Source organism: Anolis sagrei, chromosome 11, assembly GCF_037176765.1.
Source record: "Anolis sagrei isolate rAnoSag1 chromosome 11, rAnoSag1.mat, whole genome shotgun sequence".
NCBI lineage: Eukaryota > Metazoa > Chordata > Lepidosauria > Squamata > Dactyloidae > Anolis > Anolis sagrei.
The window spans coordinates 5,589,819-5,614,460 of NC_090031.1; the positions used below are offsets into that span (position 1 = coordinate 5,589,819).

General features: G+C 43.8%; 1 protein-coding gene across 4 annotated transcripts in view; it reads left to right on the top strand.

The window, feature by feature from the left end:
* VAV2 (vav guanine nucleotide exchange factor 2) overlaps nt 1-24,642 on the top strand; it is a 130,345-nt gene that overhangs the window by 98,362 nt on the left and 7,341 nt on the right. The window contains exons 6-27 of one of the 4 annotated variants that reach the window (XM_060757461.2): nt 2,460-2,474; nt 2,661-2,759; nt 4,762-4,830; nt 4,994-5,094; nt 6,421-6,520; nt 6,742-6,837; nt 6,943-7,011; nt 9,059-9,145; nt 9,256-9,341; nt 11,344-11,476; nt 11,880-11,989; nt 13,891-13,992; nt 14,078-14,166; nt 16,671-16,687; nt 16,947-16,962; nt 18,328-18,455; nt 19,734-19,808; nt 20,169-20,221; nt 21,774-21,890; nt 22,190-22,277; nt 22,370-22,493; nt 23,340-23,426. In XM_060757461.2, the coding sequence (XP_060613444.2) occupies nt 2,460-2,474; nt 2,661-2,759; nt 4,762-4,830; nt 4,994-5,094; nt 6,421-6,520; nt 6,742-6,837; nt 6,943-7,011; nt 9,059-9,145; nt 9,256-9,341; nt 11,344-11,476; nt 11,880-11,989; nt 13,891-13,992; nt 14,078-14,166; nt 16,671-16,687; nt 16,947-16,962; nt 18,328-18,455; nt 19,734-19,808; nt 20,169-20,221; nt 21,774-21,890; nt 22,190-22,277; nt 22,370-22,493; nt 23,340-23,426 (1,861 nt within the window). The remainder of the gene's footprint in view (nt 1-2,459; nt 2,475-2,660; nt 2,760-4,761; nt 4,831-4,993; nt 5,095-6,420; nt 6,521-6,741; nt 6,838-6,942; nt 7,012-9,058; nt 9,146-9,255; nt 9,342-11,343; nt 11,477-11,879; nt 11,990-13,890; nt 13,993-14,077; nt 14,167-16,670; nt 16,688-16,946; nt 16,963-18,327; nt 18,456-19,733; nt 19,809-20,168; nt 20,222-21,773; nt 21,891-22,189; nt 22,278-22,369; nt 22,494-23,339; nt 23,427-24,642) is intronic. The other 3 variants (XM_067471823.1, XM_060757463.2, XM_060757465.2) reach the window with 3 other exon arrangements.

A 24,642-nucleotide genomic window follows, 5' to 3' on the forward strand; every position in this document is an offset into this window, starting at 1 on the left:
CCCTTTCCTTCTTTCCTTCCCTCCCTCTTTCTCACATTTCTTCCTATTCCTCCTCTTTTGTTCCTTCACTCTTTGCTTTGATGCTTCTTTCTCTCTTTCCTTCTTTCTTTCCTTCTTTCTTTCCCTCCCTCTTTCTTTCTTTCTTTCTTTCTTTCTTTCTTTCTCCCCTTCCTTCCCTCCCTCTTCTTTCCCTTTTCTTCTGTATTGTCATTTAGTTTTTTGGGGTTTTTAAGTCCTTTCTGCTGTATTTTTTTGGGGGGAAGGGTATGAGTGATGGTCACTTGTTGGTCTGTTAGGGGTATAGTGTCCAAATTTCATATCAATTCATCCAGGGGTTTTTGAGTTATGTTAATCCCACAAATGAACATTACATTTTTATTTATATGGATTATTATTATTATTATTATTATTATTAATGTTATTATTAATGTTATTATTTATATTATTTATTTCCGGAAGGCGACTCAAAGCGACTTAACATAAAACTCAAAATATACAAGGATGCAAACATTAAAATAGAATCAAATATAAACAGTATTCAAAAATTCACAGGTAAAACCCATTAAAATATTCAAAACACATTTTTGGAGTTTCTTTTTTTGGGTTTTCTTAAAGAGAACCCCAACTTTTTTGGAGGATTTCAAAAGGGAAATCCCAATTTTTAGGAAGTTCCTTCAAGGCGATCTGCTCAACATGAAAGCGTGCCTTTCTTTAGCAAGCGGAAAGTGAGTGGAAAAGTTGAATTTCTGGGCAAAGGATAAAAATAGCAACCAGATGGCAAGCGGCCCCAGCGGGTTGTCACCATTGCTTTCCTCAAAATCGAGAGAGATGGGAAACGGGGGAGAACGTCGGAAAGGGGGGCTCGCAATTAGCCAGCTGCGTGTCTTCTTTGCCGAGAGTATTTTTAGCTTCCGGCAAGTGTTGACAGATCCTGCCGATCACCTTGGGCATCCTTTCCTCTATTTTATCTCCTTCAACCTTTTACAAATCTTCCCTGATGCCAGGCAACTTGCTTGCTTTGAAATGGTTGAACAGAAGCTCTCCAAAGTTAGCTCCAGCAATGTTCAACATGCAAACAAATGACCTGCCACTGCCAAAAGGAACAGAGTTTCATCTATGCTGATGATCGTGCCATCACCGCCCAAGCTTTGAAATGGTTGAACACAAACTCTTCGAAGGTTGCTCCATCAATGTTCAACATAGAATCATAGAATCAAAGAGTTGGAAGAGACCTCATGGGCCATCCAGTCCAACCCCATTCTGCCAAGAAGCAGGAATACTGCATTCAAATCACCCCTGACAGATGGCCATCCAGCCTCTGTTTAAAAGCTTCCAAAGAAGGAGCCTCTACCACGCTCCGGGGCAGAGAGTTCCACTGCTGAATGGCTCTCACAGTCAGGAAGTTCTTCCTCATGTTCAGATGGAATCTCCTTTCTTGTAGTTTGAAGCCATTGTTCCTTGTCCTAATCTCCTAATCTCTTTTTGTGAGAAGACCGAGGCAAAGAAGACAAAGAAGGCATTAAGTAGTTCTGTCTTTTCCCTACCCCCTGTCAGCATTGCCCCATCTCCTCGAAGAGGCCCTATCGCCTCCTTGTTTTTCCTTTTTTCTACTGACACAAGAAAAGAAGCCCTTTTTATTGCTTTTAATGTCCCTGGCAAGCCTGAGCTCGTTTTGTGCTTTAGCCTTGTGGACCTTTTCCCTACAGGTGTTGGCTATTTGTTTGAATTCTTCTTTGGTGATTTCTCCCTTTTTCCACTTCTTGTGCATGTCTCTTTTGTGTTTTAGCACAGTTAGAAGTTCTTTGGACATCCATTCTGGCTTCTTTGCACTTGTCCTATTTTTCCTCTCTGTTGGCACTTTGTTGAACCTTTTCCCTACAGGAGTTGGCTATTTGTTTGAATTCTTCTTTGGTGATTTCTCCCTTTTTCCACTTCTTGTGCATGTCTCTTTTGTGTTTTAGCACAGTTAGAAGTTCTTTGGACATCCATTCTGGCTTCTTTGCACTTGTCCTATTTTTTTCTCTTTGTTGGCACAGTTTGCATCATAAGAGTAGCAAAATTACCATTATGAAGTAGCAACAAAAATACGGTTGGGGGTCACCAAAACATGAGGAACTTTATTTAGGGGTCATGGCATTAGAAAGGTTGAGAACCACTGCATTATACATATATCCTCAATTTGCTTCTGACACGATAAATAAATAAATGGGCAATAAAGTATTCAGGGGACGTAATATTCACCTCTGGGCTCATCTCAGTAGCTCAGAATATATAATTCTGCAAATCTACAACAATATTGCAATAGGTACAAGTGATGAAAATGTGTGTGTCCTCCGTAGGAAAAGCACTTTTTAAATTTCCCCCAAAACTTACTCTACCCAACACCTTCTTTAGTCTTAAATGAAGGATGAAAAAACATATAATCATTTGTATTTGCTTCTTATCTCTGCATGCTTCAGATCAGATATATGCAGGTAAGTTTCCCGTCCGATCTCCGTCGCAATGCTCCATTGTCGGACCACCTTGGTCCTGTTTGAATGCCGTCAAAAACAACCAGTTGAATATTTTGAAAAGTAACTTTTTGGAGCTCTGCTTGCACTCCATGCAGCACTGACTCCCTTCGGTAGAAGATCTGCTCGTTTTGGTTTCTCTCCCTCTAGAAAATGGGAATGACGGAGGATGACAAAAGAAACTGCTGTTTGCTGGAAATTCAGGAGACGGAGGCCAAATACTACAAGACCCTGGAGGAGATCGAAAAGGTGAGGATAATGGCCGTCTCAGCACTGCTTCTATATATTGCACCATCTTGTTGTGTTTGTTATTTGAAACACAACAAGATGAGTTCACAACAAACAAGATTGTTCTGCTGGCTGTTGTATTGGATCCCACCTCGATTATCATTATATCTATCTCTATCTATCTATCTATCTATCTATCATCTATCTATCTATATGTATATATAAATGCTCTGTGCATAATGAGTACCTTAAAAACAAAAGAACCAATGAACGAAATCACACCAAATTTGGCAACAAAACATCTCACAACACAAGGAGTGACCATCACTTAAAAAATTATGATTTTGTCATTTGGGAGTTGTAGTTGCTGGGATTTGATGGAATTGAACTAAAATGGCATACAGGACTCCCATGACCAACAGAAAACACTAGAAGGGTTTGGTGGGTATTGACCTTGAGTTTGGGAGTTGTAGTTCACCTACATCAAGAGAGCACTGTGGACTCAAACAATGATGGATCTGGACCAAACTTGGCACAAATATTCCATATGCCCAAATATGAACATGGAGTTTGGGGAAAATAGATGTTGACATTTGGGAGTTGTAATTACTGGGATTTATAGTTCACCTACAATCAAAGAGCATTCTGAACCCCGCGAATGGCAGAATGGGGGCAAACTTTCCACACAGAACCCCCATGACCAACAGAAAATACTTTATTTATTTACATTTATTTATTTACATTATTTCTACCCCACCCATTTCAGCCCGAAGGCGACTCAGGGCGGTACTTAAGGAGACCCAGTCCAACTCCCTTCACTGGGGCAAGAAAATGTAATCAAAGTCCTCCTGACAAAGAGCCATCCAGCCATATATTAGATAGATAGATAGATAGATAGATAGGGAGTTGTAGTTGCTGGGATTTATAGTTCACCTACAATCAAATAGCATGATAGAATTGAACCAACTGAGGCATACAGAAGTCCATGACCAACAGAAAACACTAGAACGGTTTGGTGAGCATTGACCTTGAGTTTGGGAGTTGTAGTTCACCCACATCCAGAGAGCACTGTGGACTCAAACAATGATGGATCTGGACCAAACCTGGCACAAATATTCCATATGCCCAAATATGAACATGGAGTTTCAGGGAACTAGACTTTGACATTTGGGAGTTGTAGTTTCTGGGATTTATAGTTCACCTACAATCAAAGAGCATTCTGAACTCCACCAATGATGGAATTGAACCAAAATGGCATACGGGACTCCCATGACCAACAGAAAACACTAGAAGGGTTTGGTGGGCATTGGCCTTGAGTTTGGGAGTTGTAGTTCAAGTACATCAAGAGAGCACTGAGGACTCAAACAATGATAGATCTGGACCAAACTTGACACAAAAATTCCATATGCCTAAATATGAACACAGATGAAGGTTGGATGAAATAGACCTTGACATTTGGGATTTGTAGTTACTGGGATTTATAGTTCACTACAATTAAAGAGCATTCTGAAATCCACAAACGACAGAAATGGGGCAAACTTCCCACACAGAACCCCCATGACCAACAGAAAACAAGGCCATCCAGTCCAACTCCCTTCACCAGGGCAAGAAAACTTAATCAAAGCCCTCCTGACAAAGAGCCATCCAGTCATAGATATAGAAAGAGATAGTATCCTAGATTTGAAAGGGAGCCCTAAAGAAGGACAATGATATCTTGCATGCTCCAGGGTGGGCAAACCAGACACTCTCCACATCAACACTGACAAAGAAACAGCAAGAAATACTGTTTACCCACAAGCAAAAAGACATGACATAGATTAGAAACCAAAACTTTCTCATTATTTTATTTTCCAGATCACGAGACTGAGCCACAGCAACGCATGGCAGGGGACGGCTAGTTTAAAATATGCAAATATGCAAACATTAGAACAGAATTAAATCTAAACAATATTACAGAATTTAGAGTTAAGACCCATTAAAACATAGGCCCCAAATCACATTTGCTTCTCTGTTGCATTTGCAGAACTACATGAATCCCTTACGGTTGATCCTGACTCCGCAAGACATGGAAGCCATATTTATCAATCTGGAGGTAAATACTATCCGTCGCACCCCAAAACTTCATAATATGGGAAACTTGGTCAATCTCAAGACATTGCTAGACCAGATCTTCCTCTTCCTCTGAAGACAAGTGGTGTTTACATCGTTCTTCTCCCTGGTTTGCATAAGCTTTGCCGTTGTATCTTTCCTTATAGGACCTCATCAAAGTCCACTTCAACTTCCTGAGAGCCATCGATGTGTCCATGATGTCTGGAGGGAGCAGCTTGGCCAAAGTGTTTCTAGAATTCAAGGAAAGGTACAAAAGATGAGGGAAGTTGTATTGTCGAAGGCTTTCGTGGCCGGAATCACTGGGTCATTGTAGGTTTTTCGGGCTGTATGGCCATGTTCTAGAAGCAAAAACAAGGTCCATAGGTATATAAATCCATGAAACATGCACAAAAATCCATGAAACAGGGCAGCATGATAAATCCAATACACAAATCAGGAGCTTGGCAAAAACTTGGTGCATGAAAGTAAGGACACTCGAGAGCAAGGCTAGACATGAAATTCCAATGTTGACCCAACTGAGGCAACTCATAGAATCATAGAGTTGGAAGAGACCTCGTGGGCCATCTAGTCCAGCCCCATTCTGCCAAGAAGCAGGAAAATCACATTCAAACCACCCCTGACAGATGGCCATCCAGCCTCTGTTTAAAAGCTTCCAAAGAAGGAGCCTCCACCACACTCCGGGGCAGAGAGTTCCACTGCTGAACAGCTCTTAGAGTCAGGAAGTTCTTACTAATGTTCAGATGGAATCTCCTCTCTTGCAGTTTCAAGCCATTGTTCCTCGTCCTAGTCTCCAGGGAAGCAGAAAACAAGCTTGCTCCCTCCTCCCTATGACTTCCTCTCACATGGCTATCACGTCACCTCTCAGCCTTCTCTTCTTCAGGCTAAACATGCCCAGCTCCTTAAGCCACTCCTCATAGGGCTTGTTCTCCAGACCCTTGATCATTTTAGTCGCCCTCCTCTGGACACATTCTAGCTTGTCAATATCTCCATTCAGTTGTGGTGCACACATTTGGCCACAGTATTCCAGCTGTGAGAACCGTTCAGCAGTGGAACTCTCTGCCCCGGAGTGCGGTGGAGGCTCCTCCTTTGGAAGCTTTTAAACAGAGGCTGGATGTCCATCTGTCAGGGGTGATTGGAATGCAATATTCCTGTTTCTTGGCAGGGGATTGAACTGGATGACTCATGAGGTCTCTTCCAACTCTTTGATTCTATGAGTTGCCTCAGTTGGGTCAACACTGGAATTTCATGTCTAGCCTTGCTCTCAAGTGTTCTTAGTTTCATGCATCAAGTTCTATGATTCTATGATTGTTGTTGTTGTTGTGTGCTTTCAAGTCGTTTCAGACTTAGGTTGACCCTGAGCGAGGGCCAGGTAAATGACCTTGGAGGGCCGTATCTGACCCCTGGGCCTTAGTTTGAGGACCCCTGGTCTATGGCATTGAATGTTTGCCATGTAAATGTGCATTGTGATCCCCCCTGAGTCCCCTGCAGGGTGAGAAAGGTGGGATAGAAATACTGTAAATAAATAATCCTTGGAGCTGCACAAAACAGCACCTTTTCTCCCTCTTTAATACAGGCTCCTGATTTATGGGGAATACTGCAGCCGGATGGAGAACGCTCAGACGACGCTCAACCATCTCATGGCCAACCGAGAAGATGTGCGGCAAAAAGTCGAGGTGAAGGAAGCTTTTTGATCCAACCCTCTTTTCCTCTTCCTACCTGCACTCTTCTTTGCCTTGAAAAACCGTTAGCCAGATATTAATGGCATTGCTCTTTCCAATGCATTATGTACCCCCCAAGAGATGGGTGTGTTAATGTTTGGGAAACCTCATTTTGGAATTTATCCGAACTCTATTTTACTCATCTACCATTTTGTTTTTGTTTGTTTCCCCTGAAGGAATGTACCTTGAAGGTTCAGGACGGGAAGTTCAAACTGCAAGACTTGTTGGTGGTGCCGATGCAAAGGGTCTTGAAGTATCACCTCTTGTTAAAAGTACGTTTTGTCAGACTCTGGAATATCTAAAAGTACGGATATTCCGAAATCCCATTCTAACAATACTCAGAGCATCACAAACGTGTGGTTGCAATTGTCTTTCAGGAGCTCCTCAGCCATTCGTCCGATCGGCCAGAGAAGCAGTCGCTGAAGGAAGCCCTGGAGGCGATGCAGGTAGGAAACCCCTTGGAGATGAAACCAGAAAGGTCCCTTTTGAAGTTTAATCCAAGCTGTTGTTCTGCTTTCACTTGTCTTTTGCAGGTAGACTTTGGTATCACTGCTGTGTAGCAGGAAATTAGTGGAAGAGAACGAGCAGTGCCAGTCATCGGTAGCTCATCAACTGCTGTGGTGGTGGAGGTTGGAAGTTAGCATCCTCATTCCATTTCCCTCCAAGTGCCAAGTTTGCACTGTAATACGCCACCTAAATAACAACAACAACAACAACAACAACAACAACACCAACAACTTTATTTTTATACCCCGCCACCATGCCAGTTGATGAGCTACTGACGACTAACACTGCTCGTTCTCTTCCGCTGGCTTCCCGCTACACAGCAGTGATACCAACTTTCCCTGCAAAAATTCCCCACGAGAGCTACATGCCTTGTAACCTTACTTTCTGGAAAATGCTAAGGGCATGAACGCCACTGCAATTCATCCTGAAATTGTTTCCGTTTATGGAAAGGACGCAATGTCAAGACAGCATGTGACAAAATGGGTATGGAATATAATCTGAGACCATGAAGAAACTTCTCAGAGGCACCCAAAACAAACATTGTGGGATGCTGATATTGGGAGTCTGACTCCTTCATGACAATGCGCGTCCGTACGCCGTTCATGTAACACAAGAGTTGTTGACTTCATTTACTTGGGATGTTTGAAGCCACAGCCCTGATCTCGCACTCAGTAAGAGATCTGGGTGGAAAACTCTTTTCCAGCGAGATGAAAATCAAAGTGACGAACTGGCTGAAAAAAGCAGAAGGAAACAGAAGAAGAGAAGATGTAGCTAAAAGAAATACCAGGATTGTCGAAGGCTTTCATGGCCGGAATCACTGGGTTGTTGTAGGTTTTTCCGGGCTATATGGCCATGTTCTGGAGGCAATTTTTCTCCTGACGTTTCACCTGCATCTATGGCAAGCATCCTCAGAGGTAATGCTTGCCATAGATGCAGGTGAAACGTCAGGAGAAAAATTGCCTCCAGAACATGGCCATATAGCCCGGAAAAACCTACAACAACCCAATACCAGGATTACAAATGGAAACAAAGTAAAATACTTAGGGATAACACTTGCAAATAAGAATATGCAAAGCACCCAAGAACTCAACAAGGGCATAACCGTCTCAAGACTTCGAAAGGCATAATTTCCCCAAGACCTCAAAGGGACAGCCCTTCCAAGAACCCAAAAAGGGATAAAGGTTCCAAGACCCTGAAAGGGATAATCACGCCAAGAACTCAAAATGAATACCCATCCCGAAAACTCAAAAGTCGATGTATTGTCGAAGGCTTTCATGGCTGGAATCACTAGGTTCTTGTGGGTTTTTTCGGGCTATAGGGCCATGTTCTATGCCTCTAGAACATGGCCCTATAGCCCGAAAAAACCCACAAGAACCTAACTCAAAAGTCATTTCAAACTTTGGTTGGAAATTGATGGATGAGCCTTTGACAGCTTTCCAAAAAATTCCCTTGCAATGCAATGTAATTGAAATGCACCCCTTGGTCTCGCAACCGGAAGGGCTCCCCGGTCGTCCTGAAAAGGCTGAGCACTAGAAGGCCAAGGTCTCATTCCGAGGACAGTTCTGAAGACCGACTTGCGGCGCTTCCGACGAGGCCTTAATCTTTGTTTGTCTTGCTAACCGCCGCTGCCAGAAAGGATTGGGCAGCCAGGGGACGGCGTGATGTTACGAGACGTGCCACTTTGAAGTTTGGCACACTGCCACGGAAGGTTTGGACCCCAGGGCTCGTCTTTGAAGATTTTCTTCCCTTTTATATACAAAACTGACAGGAAACAGAGCCGAGAGGGGAAGGAGAGGGAAGAGGAGGCCGTGCAAAGAAACAGAGTGCAGTACAGAAGCATTGCAATGGAAGGGCTCCTTCCTTCCTTCCCTCACTCCCTACCTCTCTTATCCTTCCTTCCTTCATTGTAATTCAAGGTAGCTGGCACAAGATGGTTGATGGTTGCTACCAATGTTTTCAACATGCTTTTTGGTCTTTTTTTTTCAGGACCTAGCCATGTACATCAATGAGGTGAAACGGGACAAAGAGACGTTGAAGAAAATAAGCGAATTTCAGAGCTCTATCGAAAACTTGGTAATTAAGTCTGTTGTTTTAGATGCACCACTTGTGGCTGGTGTTTGACATTTGTCATGCCACTCCTGTATTTTCCGTTAATTATAACTCCCATTGGTCTTATGCTACAGCCGGTGAAACTGGAAGAATATGGGAGGCCAAAGATCGATGGAGAGCTGAAGGTCCGGTCCATAGTCAACCACACAAAGCAGGATAGGTAAGTGAGGAAGCAAAACATTATTATTATTATCTATATCTATCTATTTATTATATGTATGTGTGTTTGGAGAATGTTTGTATGTGTATGTGGCAGCTTTCTGATTGGCTGCCACTTCCACTGGCCACTGCAACCCCCATGAATGACGGACCTGGACCAAACTTGGCACACAAAACCACCATGTCCTGGTATGGTTTAAGGGATGATGGACCATATCCTGATGCAGTTTAGGGGAGGATGGACCACGGATGATGGGATTTGCAGTACTTTCCAATGTTCTGACTCCCAAAGACCATGGCGAACCCCACTATTGATGGATCAGGACCAAAGTCAGCACACAGAGCCCCAATGACCCATTCAACATTCTGGTGAGGTTTGGAGGAGAATGGACCATGGATGATGGCACATAAAGTACCTTCACTCACTTTGTGATACCACTGGGACCAGCATGAATGACGGACCTGGACCAAACTTGACACACATAAGCCACATGACCCACATCATGCCGTGGTAAAGTTTGGGAGAGGATGAACCATGGATGATGGGATTTGCAGTACCTTCCAATGATTCACTTCCCATAGAAAACTGCGGCACCCACCAAACTTGCCACCATGACCTACTTTACATCCTGGTGCAGTTTGGAAGAGTTTGGACCATGGATGATGGATTTTGCAGTACCTTCATTTACTCCAAGAGACCATTGCGACCCACATCAATGACTGATCAAGACCAAACTTGGCACACAGAGATTATTTATTATTTATTATTATTATTATTATTATTATTATTATTATTTCTATACTTGTATACCGCCGTTTCTCAGCCTAGCCGGCGACTCAACGCGGTTTACAACAAAATACAACAATCAACAGTATTCAATTTAAAACCATAAAAAACATCATACAATATTGGCACATCAATAACAATCCAATGCATCTCCTGACTAAAATCGTGTTCCAGTTTCGTCGTCCATATTACCAATCCTTGATCATCAAATTCATTGCACCGAATTAACCAAATGCCTGTTTGAACATCCAGGTTTTTAATCTTTTTCGGAACACCATCAGCGAGAGGGCTAATCTTACCTCCATGGGAAGGGCGTTCCATAGCCGAGGGGCCACCACAGAAAATGCCCTGTCTCTCGTCCCCGCCAGCCGCACCTGATGATGGGACTTGCATTTCTTGAGACCACTACAACACACACCAATGACTGATCAAGGCCAAACTTGGCATACAGACCCCATGATGGGACTTGCATGTGGGAGTTGTAGTTTACCTGCACCCACTGAACCCAGGTGACATTGGATCTAGAGTAAACTTGGAGCACAGTCAAACAATATCTTTCTCAAATAATACGGGCACCGCTGGGAACTTAAGCTACTTATTACTATTAGTAGTAGTAGTAATAATAGTATTATTTATTGTTTATTTACAGTATTTATATTCCGCCCTTCTCACCCCGCAGGGGACTCAGGGCAGATTACAATGCACATATACATGACAAACATTCAATACCATTTTTACAACATATATAGACTGACAGAGAGGCAATTTAACATTCCAGCTTTCCGGCTTCATGAGGGTATGCTCGATTCTGGCCACAAGGGGAGCTGCTGCTTCACTATCCACTTGTCACACCGAGTTCTTGATGGAGTGCTTCCTCATTCTTACACATGCTGCTGGAAGGTTTTATGGTGTCGTAAATTAGTTAAATTAGCCTAAATTTCCTACTTGACAGATGCAACTGTCTTTTGGGCTGCATAGGTCAACAGCAAGCTAGACTATTAATGGTCGGGAGCTCACTCCGACCTGGGCTGGCTTCGAACTTATGACCTCTCAGTCAGTAGTGATTTAATACAGCTGGCTACTACTAACTAGCTATGCCACAGCCCGGTCCATTAATAATAATAATTCCACTGGGAATTACTACTTGGCCACTCGATATTTGTACAGACATCTCTTTAGCTGTGTCTCTTATCAACTTTTTTTAAATCTTTGTCAGGTATTTATTTCTGTTCGACAAAGTAGTGATCGTCTGCAAGAGGAAAGGCTACAACTACGAGCAAAAGGACATCATCGAGCTGCTTTGCTACAAGATGACCGACGATCCCACGAACAACAAGGACATCAAGAAGGTGGGGGACCAAAGAGGTTCTATGGGGCCAACCTCATTTGAATGAGGGATAGGGGGGGGGGGGTGTTTGAAGATGCCATTGGGGACTATCTGCATGTCCTCTTAGTTTGGACCCTGGATCTGGGAGACTCGGTTCTAATCAATTCTGTCTCCCCGCTCACTTTCTCATGCTTCTCAGTCACATGGGAAAATGGTAAGTGACGTCTACACACTCCAATGCTATTTGCTTTTCTGCCTGCATTGCGCAGGTTGCAGCCCTTTAGAAAGCCCATTGCATGCATGGTTAGAGCCAAACAGTCCTATGAGGTGGTCCTGACGTCTTTGAGAAAAAGAAGTGGTGGGGAGATGTGTTTGTGGATCACGTCAAATATAACCTGACCTCCTGCTCCTGTTTCAATCCACAGTGGTCTTATGGCTTCTACCTCACTCACCTCCAAGGCAAGCAGGGCTTCCAGTTCTTCTGCAAGACGGAAGACATGAAGAGGAAATGGATGGAGCAGTTCGAAATGGCCATGTGAGTGTCCCTTGTTTCACTGACAGTGATGAAGAGGTTGGGAAATAGGAGAAACTGTATTGGACATCTTAAGCAGAGTAATTGACTGACAAGGCAGAAGCTGAACATTAGTCAGTTCCATCCACCCAGGCTCCAGAGTAGGAGAGGAACAAGCGTAGTCCTCAGGAGAAATCGACTGACAAGGCAGAAGCTGAACATTAGCCAGTTCCATCCACCCAGGCTCCAGAGTAGGAAAGGAACAAGCGTAGTCCTTAGGAGAAACTGTTTTGGACATCCTAAGCAGAGTAATTGACTGACAAGGCTGAAGCTGAACATTGGGCAGTTCCATCCACCCAGGCTCCAAAGTAGGAGAGGAACAAGCGGAGTCCTTGGGAGAAACTGTATTGGACATCCTAAGCAGAGTAATCGACTGACAAGGCAGAAGCTGAGCATTAGCCAGTTCCATCCACCCAGGCTCCAGAGTAGGAGAGGAACAAGCGTAGTCCTTAGGAGAAACTGTATTGGTCATCCTAAGCAGAGTAATCGACTGACAAGGCAGAAGCTGAACATTAGCCAGTTCCATCCACTCAGGCTCCAGAGTAGAAGAGGAACAAACATAGTCCTTAGGAGAAACTGTATTGAACATCCTAAGCAGAGTAATCGACTGACAAGGCAGAAGCTGAGCATTAGCCAGTTCCATCCACCCAGGCTCCAGAGTAGGAGAGGAACAAGCGTAGTCCTTTTCCACTCCTCTAGATCCTCCATAGTTGGGATCTGGTAGAGACATTTCTATAGAGATTCTAACCTTCCTAATGCCGTGACCCCTTAATACAGTTCCTCATGTTGTGATGACCCCCAACCATAACATTATTTTTGTTGCTACTTCAGAACTGTAGTTGTGCCACTGTTATGAATCACCATGTAAATATCTGATAGGCAGGATGTATTTTCATTCACTGGACCAAATTTGGCACAAATACCCGATATGCCCAAATCTGAACACTGATGGGATTTTTTTTGGGGGGGGGGGTTGATTTTGTCATTTGGGAGTTGTAGTTGCTGGGATCGATAGTTCACCTCCAATCAAAGAGCATTCTGAACTCCACCAGTGATGGAATTGAACCAAACTTGGCGCACAAAACTCCCACGACCAACAAAAAATACTGGAAGGGTTGGGTGGGCATTGACCTTGAGTTTGGGAGTTGTAGTTCACCTACATCCAGAGAGCACTGTAGACTCAAACCATGATGGATCTGGACCAAACTTGGCACGGATACGCAATATACCCAAATGTGAACACTGGTGGAGATTGGGGTTAATAGGCCTTGACATTTGGGAGTTGTGTAGTTGCAGGAATTTATAGTTCACCTACAATCAAAGAGCATTCTGAACTCCAACAATGGAATGGAACCAAACTTGTCACTCCCACGACCAACAGAAAATACTGGAAAGGTTTGGTTGGCATTGACCTTGAGTTTTAGAATTGTAGTTCACCTATATCCAGAGAGCACTGTGGACTCAGACCATGATGGATCTGGACCAAACTTGGCACAGATACTCAATATGCCCAAATGTGAACACTGGTGGAGTTTGGGGGGAAATAGACCTTGACATTTGGGAGTTGTAGTTGTTGGGATTTATAGTTCATTTGCAATCAGACAGCATTCTAAACCCCACCAATGATGAAATTGGGCCAAACTTCCCACACAGAACCCCCATGCCTTGCAGGGACTCACTAGCATGAACCTCCCTCCAGGTCTCACAACCTTTGAGGAAGCCTGCTATATATGCAGACAAAACATCAGGAGAGAATGCTTCTGGAACATGGCCATACAGCCCAGAAAAAACACAACAACCCAGATAGCTATGGTGTTGTTGCGGTTTCCTCCTTTCGAGCTCCTTGTGCTTTGCTTTCTTTGCAGGTCCAACATTAAGCCGGACAAAGCCATGGCCAACAACCATAATTTCCAGATGTACACCTTCGACAAGACGACCAACTGCAAAGCTTGCAAGATGTTTTTAAGGTGAGAGAAGAGAAAAGAGCCGGGGAGAGGGAAACTACAAGTTGAGTCTCCCTTCTCCGAAATGCTCCGACTTCTCTTTCCCCAGAGGGACCTTCTACCAAGGCTACCAGTGCATGAAGTGCAAAGTTGGGGCTCACAAGGAATGCTTGGAAATCATCCCGCCCTGCAAAATCAGTGAGTAAACAAATGGCTCGACCATATCTTAGATATCTAAAGTCAAAGCTGACCTTCTCAGAGCTGGAGATGAGAGAAAGCAGGCCTTCTCTGAACTGAAGTAGTAAGAAATTGGAGCTGGAGAAGGTAGAAAGTAAGCCTCCTCTGAACTGAAGAAGGGGGGATTAGAACTGGAGAAGGGTGAAAGTAAGCCTTCTCTGAGCTGGAGAAGGGAAAAGGAGGCCTTCTCTGAACTGGAGAAGGGAGAAAGTAGAGCCGGAGAAGGGAAAAGGCGATCTTCGCTCAACCAAAGAAAAGAGAGCTAGAGAAGGGAGAAAGTAAGCCTCCTCTGAACTGAAGAAGCGGGGATTAGAACTGGAGAAAGGCGAAAGTATGCCTTCTCTGAGCTGGAGAAGGGAAAAGGAGGCCTTCTCTGAACTGGAGAAGGGAGAAAGTAGAGCTGGAGAAGGGAAAAGGAGACCTTCGCTCAACCGAAGAAAAGAGAGCTAGAGAAGGGGGAAAGTAAGCCTTCTCTGGACTGAAGAAGGGAGAAAGTTAGCCTTCTCTGAGCTGGAGAAAGGAAAAAAGGAGGCCTTCTGTGAAGAAGGGAGAAAGTAGAGCTGGAGAAGGGAGAAAGTAAGCCTTCGCTGAACTGAAGAAGGAAAGTAGAGCTGGAGAAAGGGGAAAGTAAACCTCAAAGCTGGATAAAGGAGAAAGGGGGCCTTCTGTGAAGAAGGGAGAAAGTAGAGCTGGAGAAAAGAAAGAAAAAGCCCTTTCTGAACTGAAGAAGGAAGAATGTAGAGCTGGAGAGGAGAGAAAGTTTTCTCTGAGCTAGAGAAGGGAAAAAGCAGGCCTTCTCTGAACTGAAGGGAGGAAAATAGAGCCGGGGAAGGGAGAAAGTAGAGCTGGAGAAGGGGAAAAGGCCTTTTCTGAACTGAAGAAGGAAGAAAGTATAGCTGGAGAAGGGAAAAAGAAATTCTTCTCTAAACTGAAGAAGGGAAAAATTAGACCTGGAGAAGGAAGAAAGTAAGCCTTTGCTGAACTGAAGAAGAGGGAAAGTAGAGCTGGAGAAAGGGGATAGTAAACCTCAAAGCTGGAGCAAGGAGAAAGGGGGCCTTCTGTGAAGAAGGGAGAAAGTAGAGCTGGAGAAGAGAAAGAAAAAGCCTTCTCTGAACTGAAGAAGGGAGAATGTAGAGCTGGAGAAGAGAGAAAGTTTTCTCTGAGCTAGAGAAGGAAAAAAGCAGACCTTCTCTGAACTGAAGTAGGGAGGAAAGTAGAGCTGGAGAACAGAGAAAGTAAGACTTCTCTGAGCTGGAGAAGGGAAAAAGAGGCCTTTTCTAACTTGGAAAAGGGAGGAAAGTAGAGAAGGGAGAAAGTAAATCTTCTCTGAGCTGGAGAAGGGAAAAAGGAGGCCTTCTGTAAAGAAGAGAGTAAGTAGAATTGGAGAAGGAAAAAAGTAGGCCTTCTCTGAGCTAGAGAAGGGAAAAAGTAGGCCTTCTCAGAGCTGGAGAAGGGGAAAAGAGGCCTTCTCTAAACTGGAGAAGGAAGGAAAGTAGAGCTGCAGAAGGGAGAAAGTAAATCTTCTCTGAGCTGGAGAAGGGAAAAAGGAGGCGTTCTATGAAGATGGGAGAAAGTAGAACTGGAGAAGGGAAAAAGTAGGCCTTCTCTGAGCTAGAGAAGGGAAAAAGTAGGCCTTCTCTGAGTTGGAGAAGGGAAAAAGAGGCCTTCTCTAAACTGGAGAAGGGAGGAAAGTAGAGCTGCAGAAGGGAGAAAGTAAATCTTCTCTGAGCGGGAGAAGGGAAAAAGGAGACCTTCTATAAAGATGGGAGAAATAGAACTGGAGAAGGGAAAAAGTAGGCCTTCTCTGAACTGAAGAAGGGAGAAAGTAGAGCTGGAGAAGGGAAAAAGGAGGCCTTCTGTAAAGAAGGGAGAAAGTAGAACTGGAGAAGGGAAAAAGTAGGCCTTCTCTGAGTTGGAGAAGGGAAAAAGAGGCCTTCTCTAAACTGGAGAAGGGAGGAAATAGAGCTGCAGAAGGGAGAAAGTAAATCTTCTCTGAGCGGGAGAAGGGAAAAAGGAGACCTTCTATAAAGATGGGAGAAATAGAACTGGAGAAGGGAAAATGTAGGCCTTCTCTGAACTGAAGAAGGGAGAAAGTAGAGCTGGAGAAGGAAAATAGGTTTTCTCTGAGCTGGAGAAGGGGAAAAGGAGGTTGGCAACGATCTCAATGATATCCAGGCAACACAGTTGCATTTTATAAAAATCCCCTGTTCCAAAGACCTTACAATTGTGAAGGTAAGTCAAAAGGAGAGGAGTGTTAGGAAGGAAAAAATGACCAGGTAACAAGAAAACAAGAAGAGGAAAGCATGAGCTATTGTGGAGGGTGGGATCGAGACTATACGGCATGAGCGATTTCTTATCAATGTAATTGGACCCATTTCCACCGGTTGGCTAAACAAGACGAGCGAGATTTTTATCTGTCCTTCCTGCACTGACCCCTCACTCCCTTTTTAATCTTTAACTTCTAGGTTCTCCGGCCGACCAGGTAAGCGCCATTGATTTTTACTGCCGTCTCTCCGGGAAGAATATGGGAGGGTTCGCACTGAGCATTAATCAGTGTGATGGCGTAATTGCAAGATTGGGGGGTGGAAAGAGGTTGCCCAAGTGGTGCCAAAGTGGATTAACTCTATAATGTAGATGCCCCCATTCTCGGGAAGAAGAAATTGGACGTAAACAAAGCGACGGGCAGATTGATTGCACAATAATAAGATGTTAAAGCATTCTCTTCTTTTGTCTCTTGGCAGGACTTGCTGAATATAGGTAAGGCAGTAATTACTGTCGGCTCGTTCCGTATTCATTTTGCAACCTTTGTTTCAGAATACGCACAAGCCATGACACCATTGTTGGCTCCAGAGACTTAACCAATAGGATTTTGGTCCTTAATAGGAATGCCGACAGGTTAATGCTCCTCTTTGCTTGTCACAATAGAGTTGAGGGCTGTTGGGCTTCCCTGTGTTGTATTATTATGTTCTCATTTTTATTATTAACCCTTCCTTTATTTTTGGCACGTTGTCTAAATACTGTTAACTGATTCAAGCCAATGCCAATCATTTCTAAATTAGCATGAACACCCTGTAATTTGTCAGGTTTCTTTGCACGTTCCTCAAGCAATGGATGTGCTTTTGCACATTGTTTAATACAGCTGCTGACAGGTATATTAAGTACTAGCTAAACCCGACCACGCTTTGCTGTGGCTCAGTCTGATATGAAATGAATGAGACACTAAATAAAAGTATTGTTGCAAACTGAGAGAACACATCATTCAATTCAGTACCCTGCCTGTGACTGCTTGGTTTTTCTTCTACTGCTGAGGTAAAATGAAAGCTGTGCCATGATTGATTGTTATTTCTTCTGCTGCTGCTGAGGTAAAATGAAAGCTGTTCTGTAATAGGTTGATAATTCTTTTACTGCTGAGGTAAAAGGAAAGCAGCACAGCAATTGGTTGCTAGAGCTCAGTTTTCATTATACTGCTGAGGTAAAATGAAAGCTGTGCCATGATTGGTTGCTATTTCCTCTCCTGCTGCTGAGTAAAATGAAAGCTGTTCTATGATAGATTGATAATTCTTTTACTGCTGAGGTAAAAGGAAAGCAGTGCAGCAATTGGTTGCTAGAGCTCAGTTTTCATTTCTTATACTGCTGAGGTAAAATGAAAGCTGTGCCATGATTGGTTGTTATTTCTTCTGCTGCTGCTGAGGTAAAATGAAAGCTGTTCTATGATAGATTGTTAATTCTTTTACTGCTGAGGTAAAAGGAAAGCAGCGCAGCAATTGGTTGCTAGAGCTCAGTTTTCATTTCTTATACTGCTGAGGTAAAATGAAAGCTAGGCTGCGAGTGGCTGCTTTGGGCATCACAGATTCCACTTTGTCTTTTCCCAGGCTGCATGTATTTGAATGCAACGTTGTGTCAAAATTTCATTTTACTCCAAATACATGCACATATTGGAATACAACATTGTGTCAAAATGTCAAGTCAATCGACCAACTACTTTTTGAGTTTTGCGAGCGAAAACATACGCAGGCTGACATTTTATATAGAAAGATTTGCGAGTTGGTTTATTTGCGACTCGAAACTTATCCTCCTCTCCTCCGGAGAAACGGGGATTCAGCTCTCCCTTCTCCATTTCAGGTCCCAAAATGGTGGCCGTTCAGAATTATCACGGAAACCCGGCACCTCCTGGGAAACCTGTGTTGACTTTCCAAATCGGAGAGGTCATAGAGCTGCTCAGAGGGGATCCGGACTCACAATGGTGGGAGGTGAGTGCAAGGCTCCGGGATGGATCAGGTTTTCCATGGGCACATATTTCTAATTGGGAAGAAAGGAATAGGGCGATGGGAAGGAGACAGGACACGTTGATACCTACAAGTGGGACAACCTGAAGCAACAATGTTCTCAGCGTACCATAGATTTCATCCACTGAGAACCTTAGTGTCTAAGAGGGATAAGCTTTCTGCCCCATAACTGCACGGAAGTCATTAGGGTTCTTCTCCAACTCTGCAATTCTATGAGTCTCCTATGCTGAATTTTTTCGGGTTCTCCAATTTTGTGATTTTACGAGTCTCCTGCCTTGAAGTTCTCCTCCAACTCTGTGATTCTATCCTATTCTGGGGTTCTTCTCCCACTGTGATTCTATGAATCTCCCATCTTGGGGTTCTTTGGATTCTTCTCCAACTGCAATTCTGAGTCCCCTACCTTGGGGTTCTCCTCCAAATCTGTGATTCTATGAGTCTCCTACCTTGGGGTTCAACTCCGTGATTCTATGAGTCTCACATCCTGGGATTCTTGGGGTTCTCCAACTCTGTGATTGTACAAGTTTCCTACCTAGGGGTTCTTCCCTAACTGTGCGATTCTATGAGTCTCCTATTCTGGAGTTATTGGGGTTCTCCTCTGTGATTTTATGAGTCTCCTACCTTGGAGTTCTCTTCCAACTTCATGGTTCTATTAATCTCCTATCTTGGGATTCTTCTCTAACTCTGTGATTCTATGAGTCTCCTACCTTAGGGTTCTTCTCTAACTCTGTAATTCTATGAGTCTCCTATCCTTGGGGTTCTTCTCTGTGATATTATGAGTCTCCTACCTTGGGGTTCTCTTCCAACTTCATGGTTCTATTAATCTCCTATCTTGGGATTCTTCTCTAACTCTGTGATTCTATGAGTCTCCTATCCTTGGGGTTCTTCTCTGTGATTTTATGAGTCTCCTTTCCTGGGATTCTTAGGGTTCTCTAACTCTGTGATTCTATGAGTCACCTACCTTGGGGTTCTTCTCCAACTGTGATTCTATTAATCTCCTAGCTTGGGGTTCTTCTCCAACTCTGTGATTCTATGAGTCTCCCACCTTGAGGTTCAGCTCTGTGATTCTATGAGTCTCCTATCCTGCAATTCTTGGGGTTCCCCAACTTTGTGATTCTATTAGTCTCCTTCCTTGGGGTTCTTCTTCAGCTCTGTGATTCTGTGAGTGTCCTTCTTTGGGGTTCTCCTCCAGTTTTATGATTCTGTGATTTTCCTACCCTGATGGTTTCCATATCTTCATTTCAGGGACGGCTCATCTTGTCCAAGAAGTCTGGATATTTCCCCAGTTCGTTGGTGAAGCCCTGTCCCGTGGATGCAAGGGTAAGAATACTTGGGGGGTGGACCTAATTCCAGGCTAGGTAGACCACCATGTGGCTTTCAAGGATTTATCTGTAATTTAATGTGACCCTTGGGCTGAAATAAGTCCCTTGGCCTTCCTCTAGTCTTGTGTTGAAACCCAGTGCTCCTTTCGTTGACATGCCCCAATCTATGGATCTGATTTTTCTTCCAATGATCAACGGTGTAGGGGGCAGGGAGGCTACTTTTCTCTTCTCTTGTCCTTGCTCACTTTGCAGCTAATCACTCGTAAAAATAGTTGGACACGCTTGCTGCCAGAAAAAGCCATTCTTTATGATATATCACCTAATTAGACGGTAATATTCTCTATTTTCTTTACCGTAGCCTCCCATTTCCCGGCCTTCCTCGCGAGAAATGGACTACTCAGCTTACCCTTGGTGAGTGCATCTGTAAGAACCGAGAAAGGATTATCAAAGGGATATGAGATGTTTAACCTGTGCTACAGTTAGATTTTGTTTTTGTGGAGTTGTTATTCACAGATTTGATTAATAGTTTATCTCTGTTGTGCTATGACCCTGAAGCATCTTTTCACTACAAACCACACACTATACAGATGATCCAATGTAAGAGTTTATTAAATGCAGAGTGTATGGATATGCTGGATATATGAAAAGCAAGCAAATATTTTAAAAGGAAGTAAAATTCAGTAGGTTATTTCCATAAAAGCCCACAGACCAAAAATCCAAGAAAGTCTCTAAACTAATTCCACTGAGATATTCAAAACAAGGCACATAAATCCAAGGCAGGCAAAACTATGCCTCACAAGACCAGGGAACAGCTTTGAAACTTGAGTACATGAATTCCAAGGTCCATGAAACAGAGTTCTTTACCTGAATGCAGCAATGCTCTCACAAAGAAGCACTTTTAAAAAGCCAGGATCCCTCCCATGATATCATTTTTCCTGCACCTGCCTTCCCGCTCCTTATGTCTAAATTGCTTGGAGAAGCGAGTCCTTAGCTGCAGGCCCTATTGTCTCAACTCCAATCTCTTTGACCTTGACAAACATTCATCTCTCCAATTTCCCTCAGTCTGCACTTCTGGCAGGTTCCCATGGGAAAGGATCTCACCTTTAGTGTTATCTTGGGAATCACCAGGTGATTCTAAAACATATCTCTATGGGTCACTTCCAGTCTCCTCTGGGTTTATTTATTTATTTTATTTACAACATTTGTATCCCACCCATATCAGCCCGAAGGCGACTCAGGGTGGCGTAATCGGCCACAATTAGATGCCATATATAAAAATACATACATCAATAAAAAGCAAAAACATCACAATACATTTAAAAACCATAAAAACAATGAATAATAAAAATGATAAAAACTATGTCTTCTTGTTCAAATCCTTATTCATTCCATCATCTTAGCCGTTCCTAGTTCATTGTCCGATTTGAGTTTTTCTGGTCATGCTGTGGTTCCAAACGCTTGCTCAGAGAGTCAGGTTTTCACTCATTTTTGAAAGGTCAGGAGGGAGGGGGCTGATCTTCTATCCCTAGGCAGGGAGTTCCACAGCTGAGGGGCTACCACAGAGAAGACCCTGTCTCTCATCTCCACCAAACGTGCATGTGAAGCAGGCGGGATCGAGAGCAGGGCCTCCTCAGTTCCTGGAGGGTTCATAGGAGGGTTCTCTGACTCTGTCCCAACATCCCCTTCCTCCTCACCTGATCACTTGGAATCTGACCACAAGCTCTAGAAATTGCTAGACCCTCAAGTATGACTCTGTGGTCTAGTTTTGTCATTGAGTTCTAGAGAAAACATGTCTTTAGGCATTTTTTGGTCCACCAGCATGATTCAATGGTAGACCCCGTTTTCTGTAGTTCACAAAAATGGGCTAAGGACTCAACTTGGCCCAAACTTGTGAGATACAAGTGGGCAGCATTGGGACAAATACGGGTGTCGTTCCGATAAGGAGTGTATTTCCCCCTTTTAGGTTTGCAGGCAATATGGAGAGGCAGCAGACAGACAACCTCCTCAAGTTGCACTCCAGTGGGACGTACCTGATCCGCGAGAGACCGGCAGAAGCTGAACGTTTCGCTATCAGCATTAAGTAAGTGAGTTCCCTTACAGTATGAGCGCATCCCTGATTTCCTCTAGGGCTCGTTCACTTGTCTTTTAACACTCTGTGGTATTTATTTGTGAAACTCTCCTCCAGCCCCCTATTTCGAGAGAGTTTCTTCTCATATGCGTTCGCTTTTGCCAAGAGTGCATCGGCCCATGCTCAGTTGCCTTTGCCAGCTATTTCACATTTGGCTGCTTTGTTCCGGCCATTTGGAGGATAGAAGCGAGGTGGGAATTCCTCCCCCATCTGTTCCCGATCTCCCTGAATTCCCTTTATTTCCTCACCAGGTTTAACGACGAAGTGAAGCACATCAAGGTGGTGGAGAAGGACAATTGGATCCACATCACCGAAGCCAAAAAATTTGAAAGCCTTTTGGTATGGTGTGTTTTTATGAATGTCAGCTTTGCGGATCGTTCGTTTCTCGTTGGCTATGATTAAGCTCTTGGGTTTTGCTCTGCCCCATGTAGGAACTCGTTGAATACTATCAAACCCATTCCTTGAAGGAGAGCTTCAAACAACTGGACACGACACTGAAGTATCCTTACAAATCTAGGGAACGCGTTGCATCCAGAACCTTGACACGATCACCAGGTAATAAGAAGATATTAGAGTCCATCTTTGACGAGTGTGAATCCTGCCGTATTATAGCCCAGTGGCATAAAAATATGTGTAATGTGTACCAAAGGCCCAGTTAGTTTTGGTTGAAGAATATGGAGGTGACTGGAAAGAGATTTGATGAGAAACCCTTCCTGTTTCATAAGCAATGCATCCGCACTGTTCTGGGATCTATTATGATGAATAGTACGTCATCTGCATTCGTATTATTATGATTGGCTTTATTCTACCCGTTGATGGGCCACAAAGATTGTCACAATGGCTTGCATATTATTGTCGAAGGCTTTCATGGCTGGAATCACTGGGTTGTTGTAGGTTTTTTGGGCTATATGAACCTCACAACCTCTGAGGATGCTTGCCGTAGATGCTTGCTGTAGATGCAGGCGAAACATCAAGAGAGAATGCTTCTAGAGCATGGTCATATAGCCCGAAAAACCTACAACAACCTGGCTTACATATTGTTAATTCAACACTTCTCATCCCATAGGTTTCCAATCTATACAAGGCATGACAAATAAGGGAAGCGGAATGGGCACAATTTGGGCACAACCTGGAGGCATTTGGGCAACTAGTGGATCTCTTAGTGGGGGATTCTGGGAGGTATAGAGGGACGGAGGGACTTGAGTTTTTGATTCACACACCATTGGGGTCTTAAAAAATTAGAGCCACTGCATGCTTTGTGTTTGCTTCACGGAGTTGGCTGCCTTGTTGACTTCTTCCCTTCTCCGTCAATCTCCTGTTTTAACCTTCCCTTTCTTCCTCTCCTCCCCGTCCCTTGTTCTTTTCGTTTGGCTCCTGCTGCTTCGTTTCACCCTTCTCCAGCTGCCTGCGCTTCCTACAATTTTTCCTTTCTCAGCCCTCAGAGTCACAACTTCACTTCTCAGAATTCCTCCACTCCTTTCTGGTCAGGTATATGTGTCTGTGTATGCATGTCTATCCGTACGTATACATACCTTCCCTACATCTATATATATAAAAATGCTCATGTCGTAATGAGTGGTTTAAAAACAAAAGAACCAATGAACGAAATCACACCAAATTTGGCAACAAAACGTCTCACAACACACGGAGTGACCATCACTCAAAAATTATGATTTTTATCATTTGGGGGTTGTTGTTGATGGGATGTATAGTTCACCTATAATCAAAGAGCATTCTGAACTCCACCAATGATGGAATCAAACCAAACGTGACACGAGTAGTTAATCGGCCCAAATATAAACACAGATGGAGTTTGGGGGAAATAGACCTTGACATTTGGGAGTTGTAGTTGCTGGGATTTATAGTTCACCTACAATCAAGAAGCATTCCGAACCCTTCCAACGGTGGAATTGGGCCAAACATCCCACACAGAACCCTCATGACCAACAGAAAACACTAGAAGGGTTTGGTGGGCATTGAGCTTGAGTTTTGGAGTTGTAGTTCACCTATATCCACAGAGCACTGTGGACTCAAACGATGATGGATCTGGACCAAACTTGGCATGAGTACTCAATAGGCCCAAATGTGATCAATGATGGAGTTTGTGTAAAATAGACCTTGACATTTGGGAGTTGTAGTTGCTGGGATTTATAGTTGACCTACAATCAAATTGCATTCTGAACTCCACCAATGATGGAATTGAACCAAACTTAGCACACAGGACTCCCATGACTAACAGAAAACACTGGAAGGGTTTGGTGAGCATTGACCTTGATTTTTGGAGTTGTAGTTCTCCTACGTCTCGAGAGCACGGTGGACTCAAACATTGATGGATCTGGACCAAACTTGAGACGAATACTCAATATGCCCAAATATGAACACAGATGGAGTTTAGGGGAAATAGACCTTGACATTTGGGAGTTGTAGTTGCTGGGATTTATGGTTCACCTACAATCAAGGAGCATTCTGAACTCCATCAACGATGGAATTGGGCCAAACATCCCACACAGAGCCCCCATGACCAACAGAAAATACTGTGTTTTCTGGTGGTCTTTGGTGACCCTTCTGACACCCCCCTGGTGAACCCCCCCACCCCGGGTTCTTGACTTCCCAGGTTGAGAAATGCTGCCTTAAGGCCATCCAGCCCATCTCCCTTCACCAGGGCAAGAAAACTCCTGACAAAGGGTCATCCAGCCATTCACAC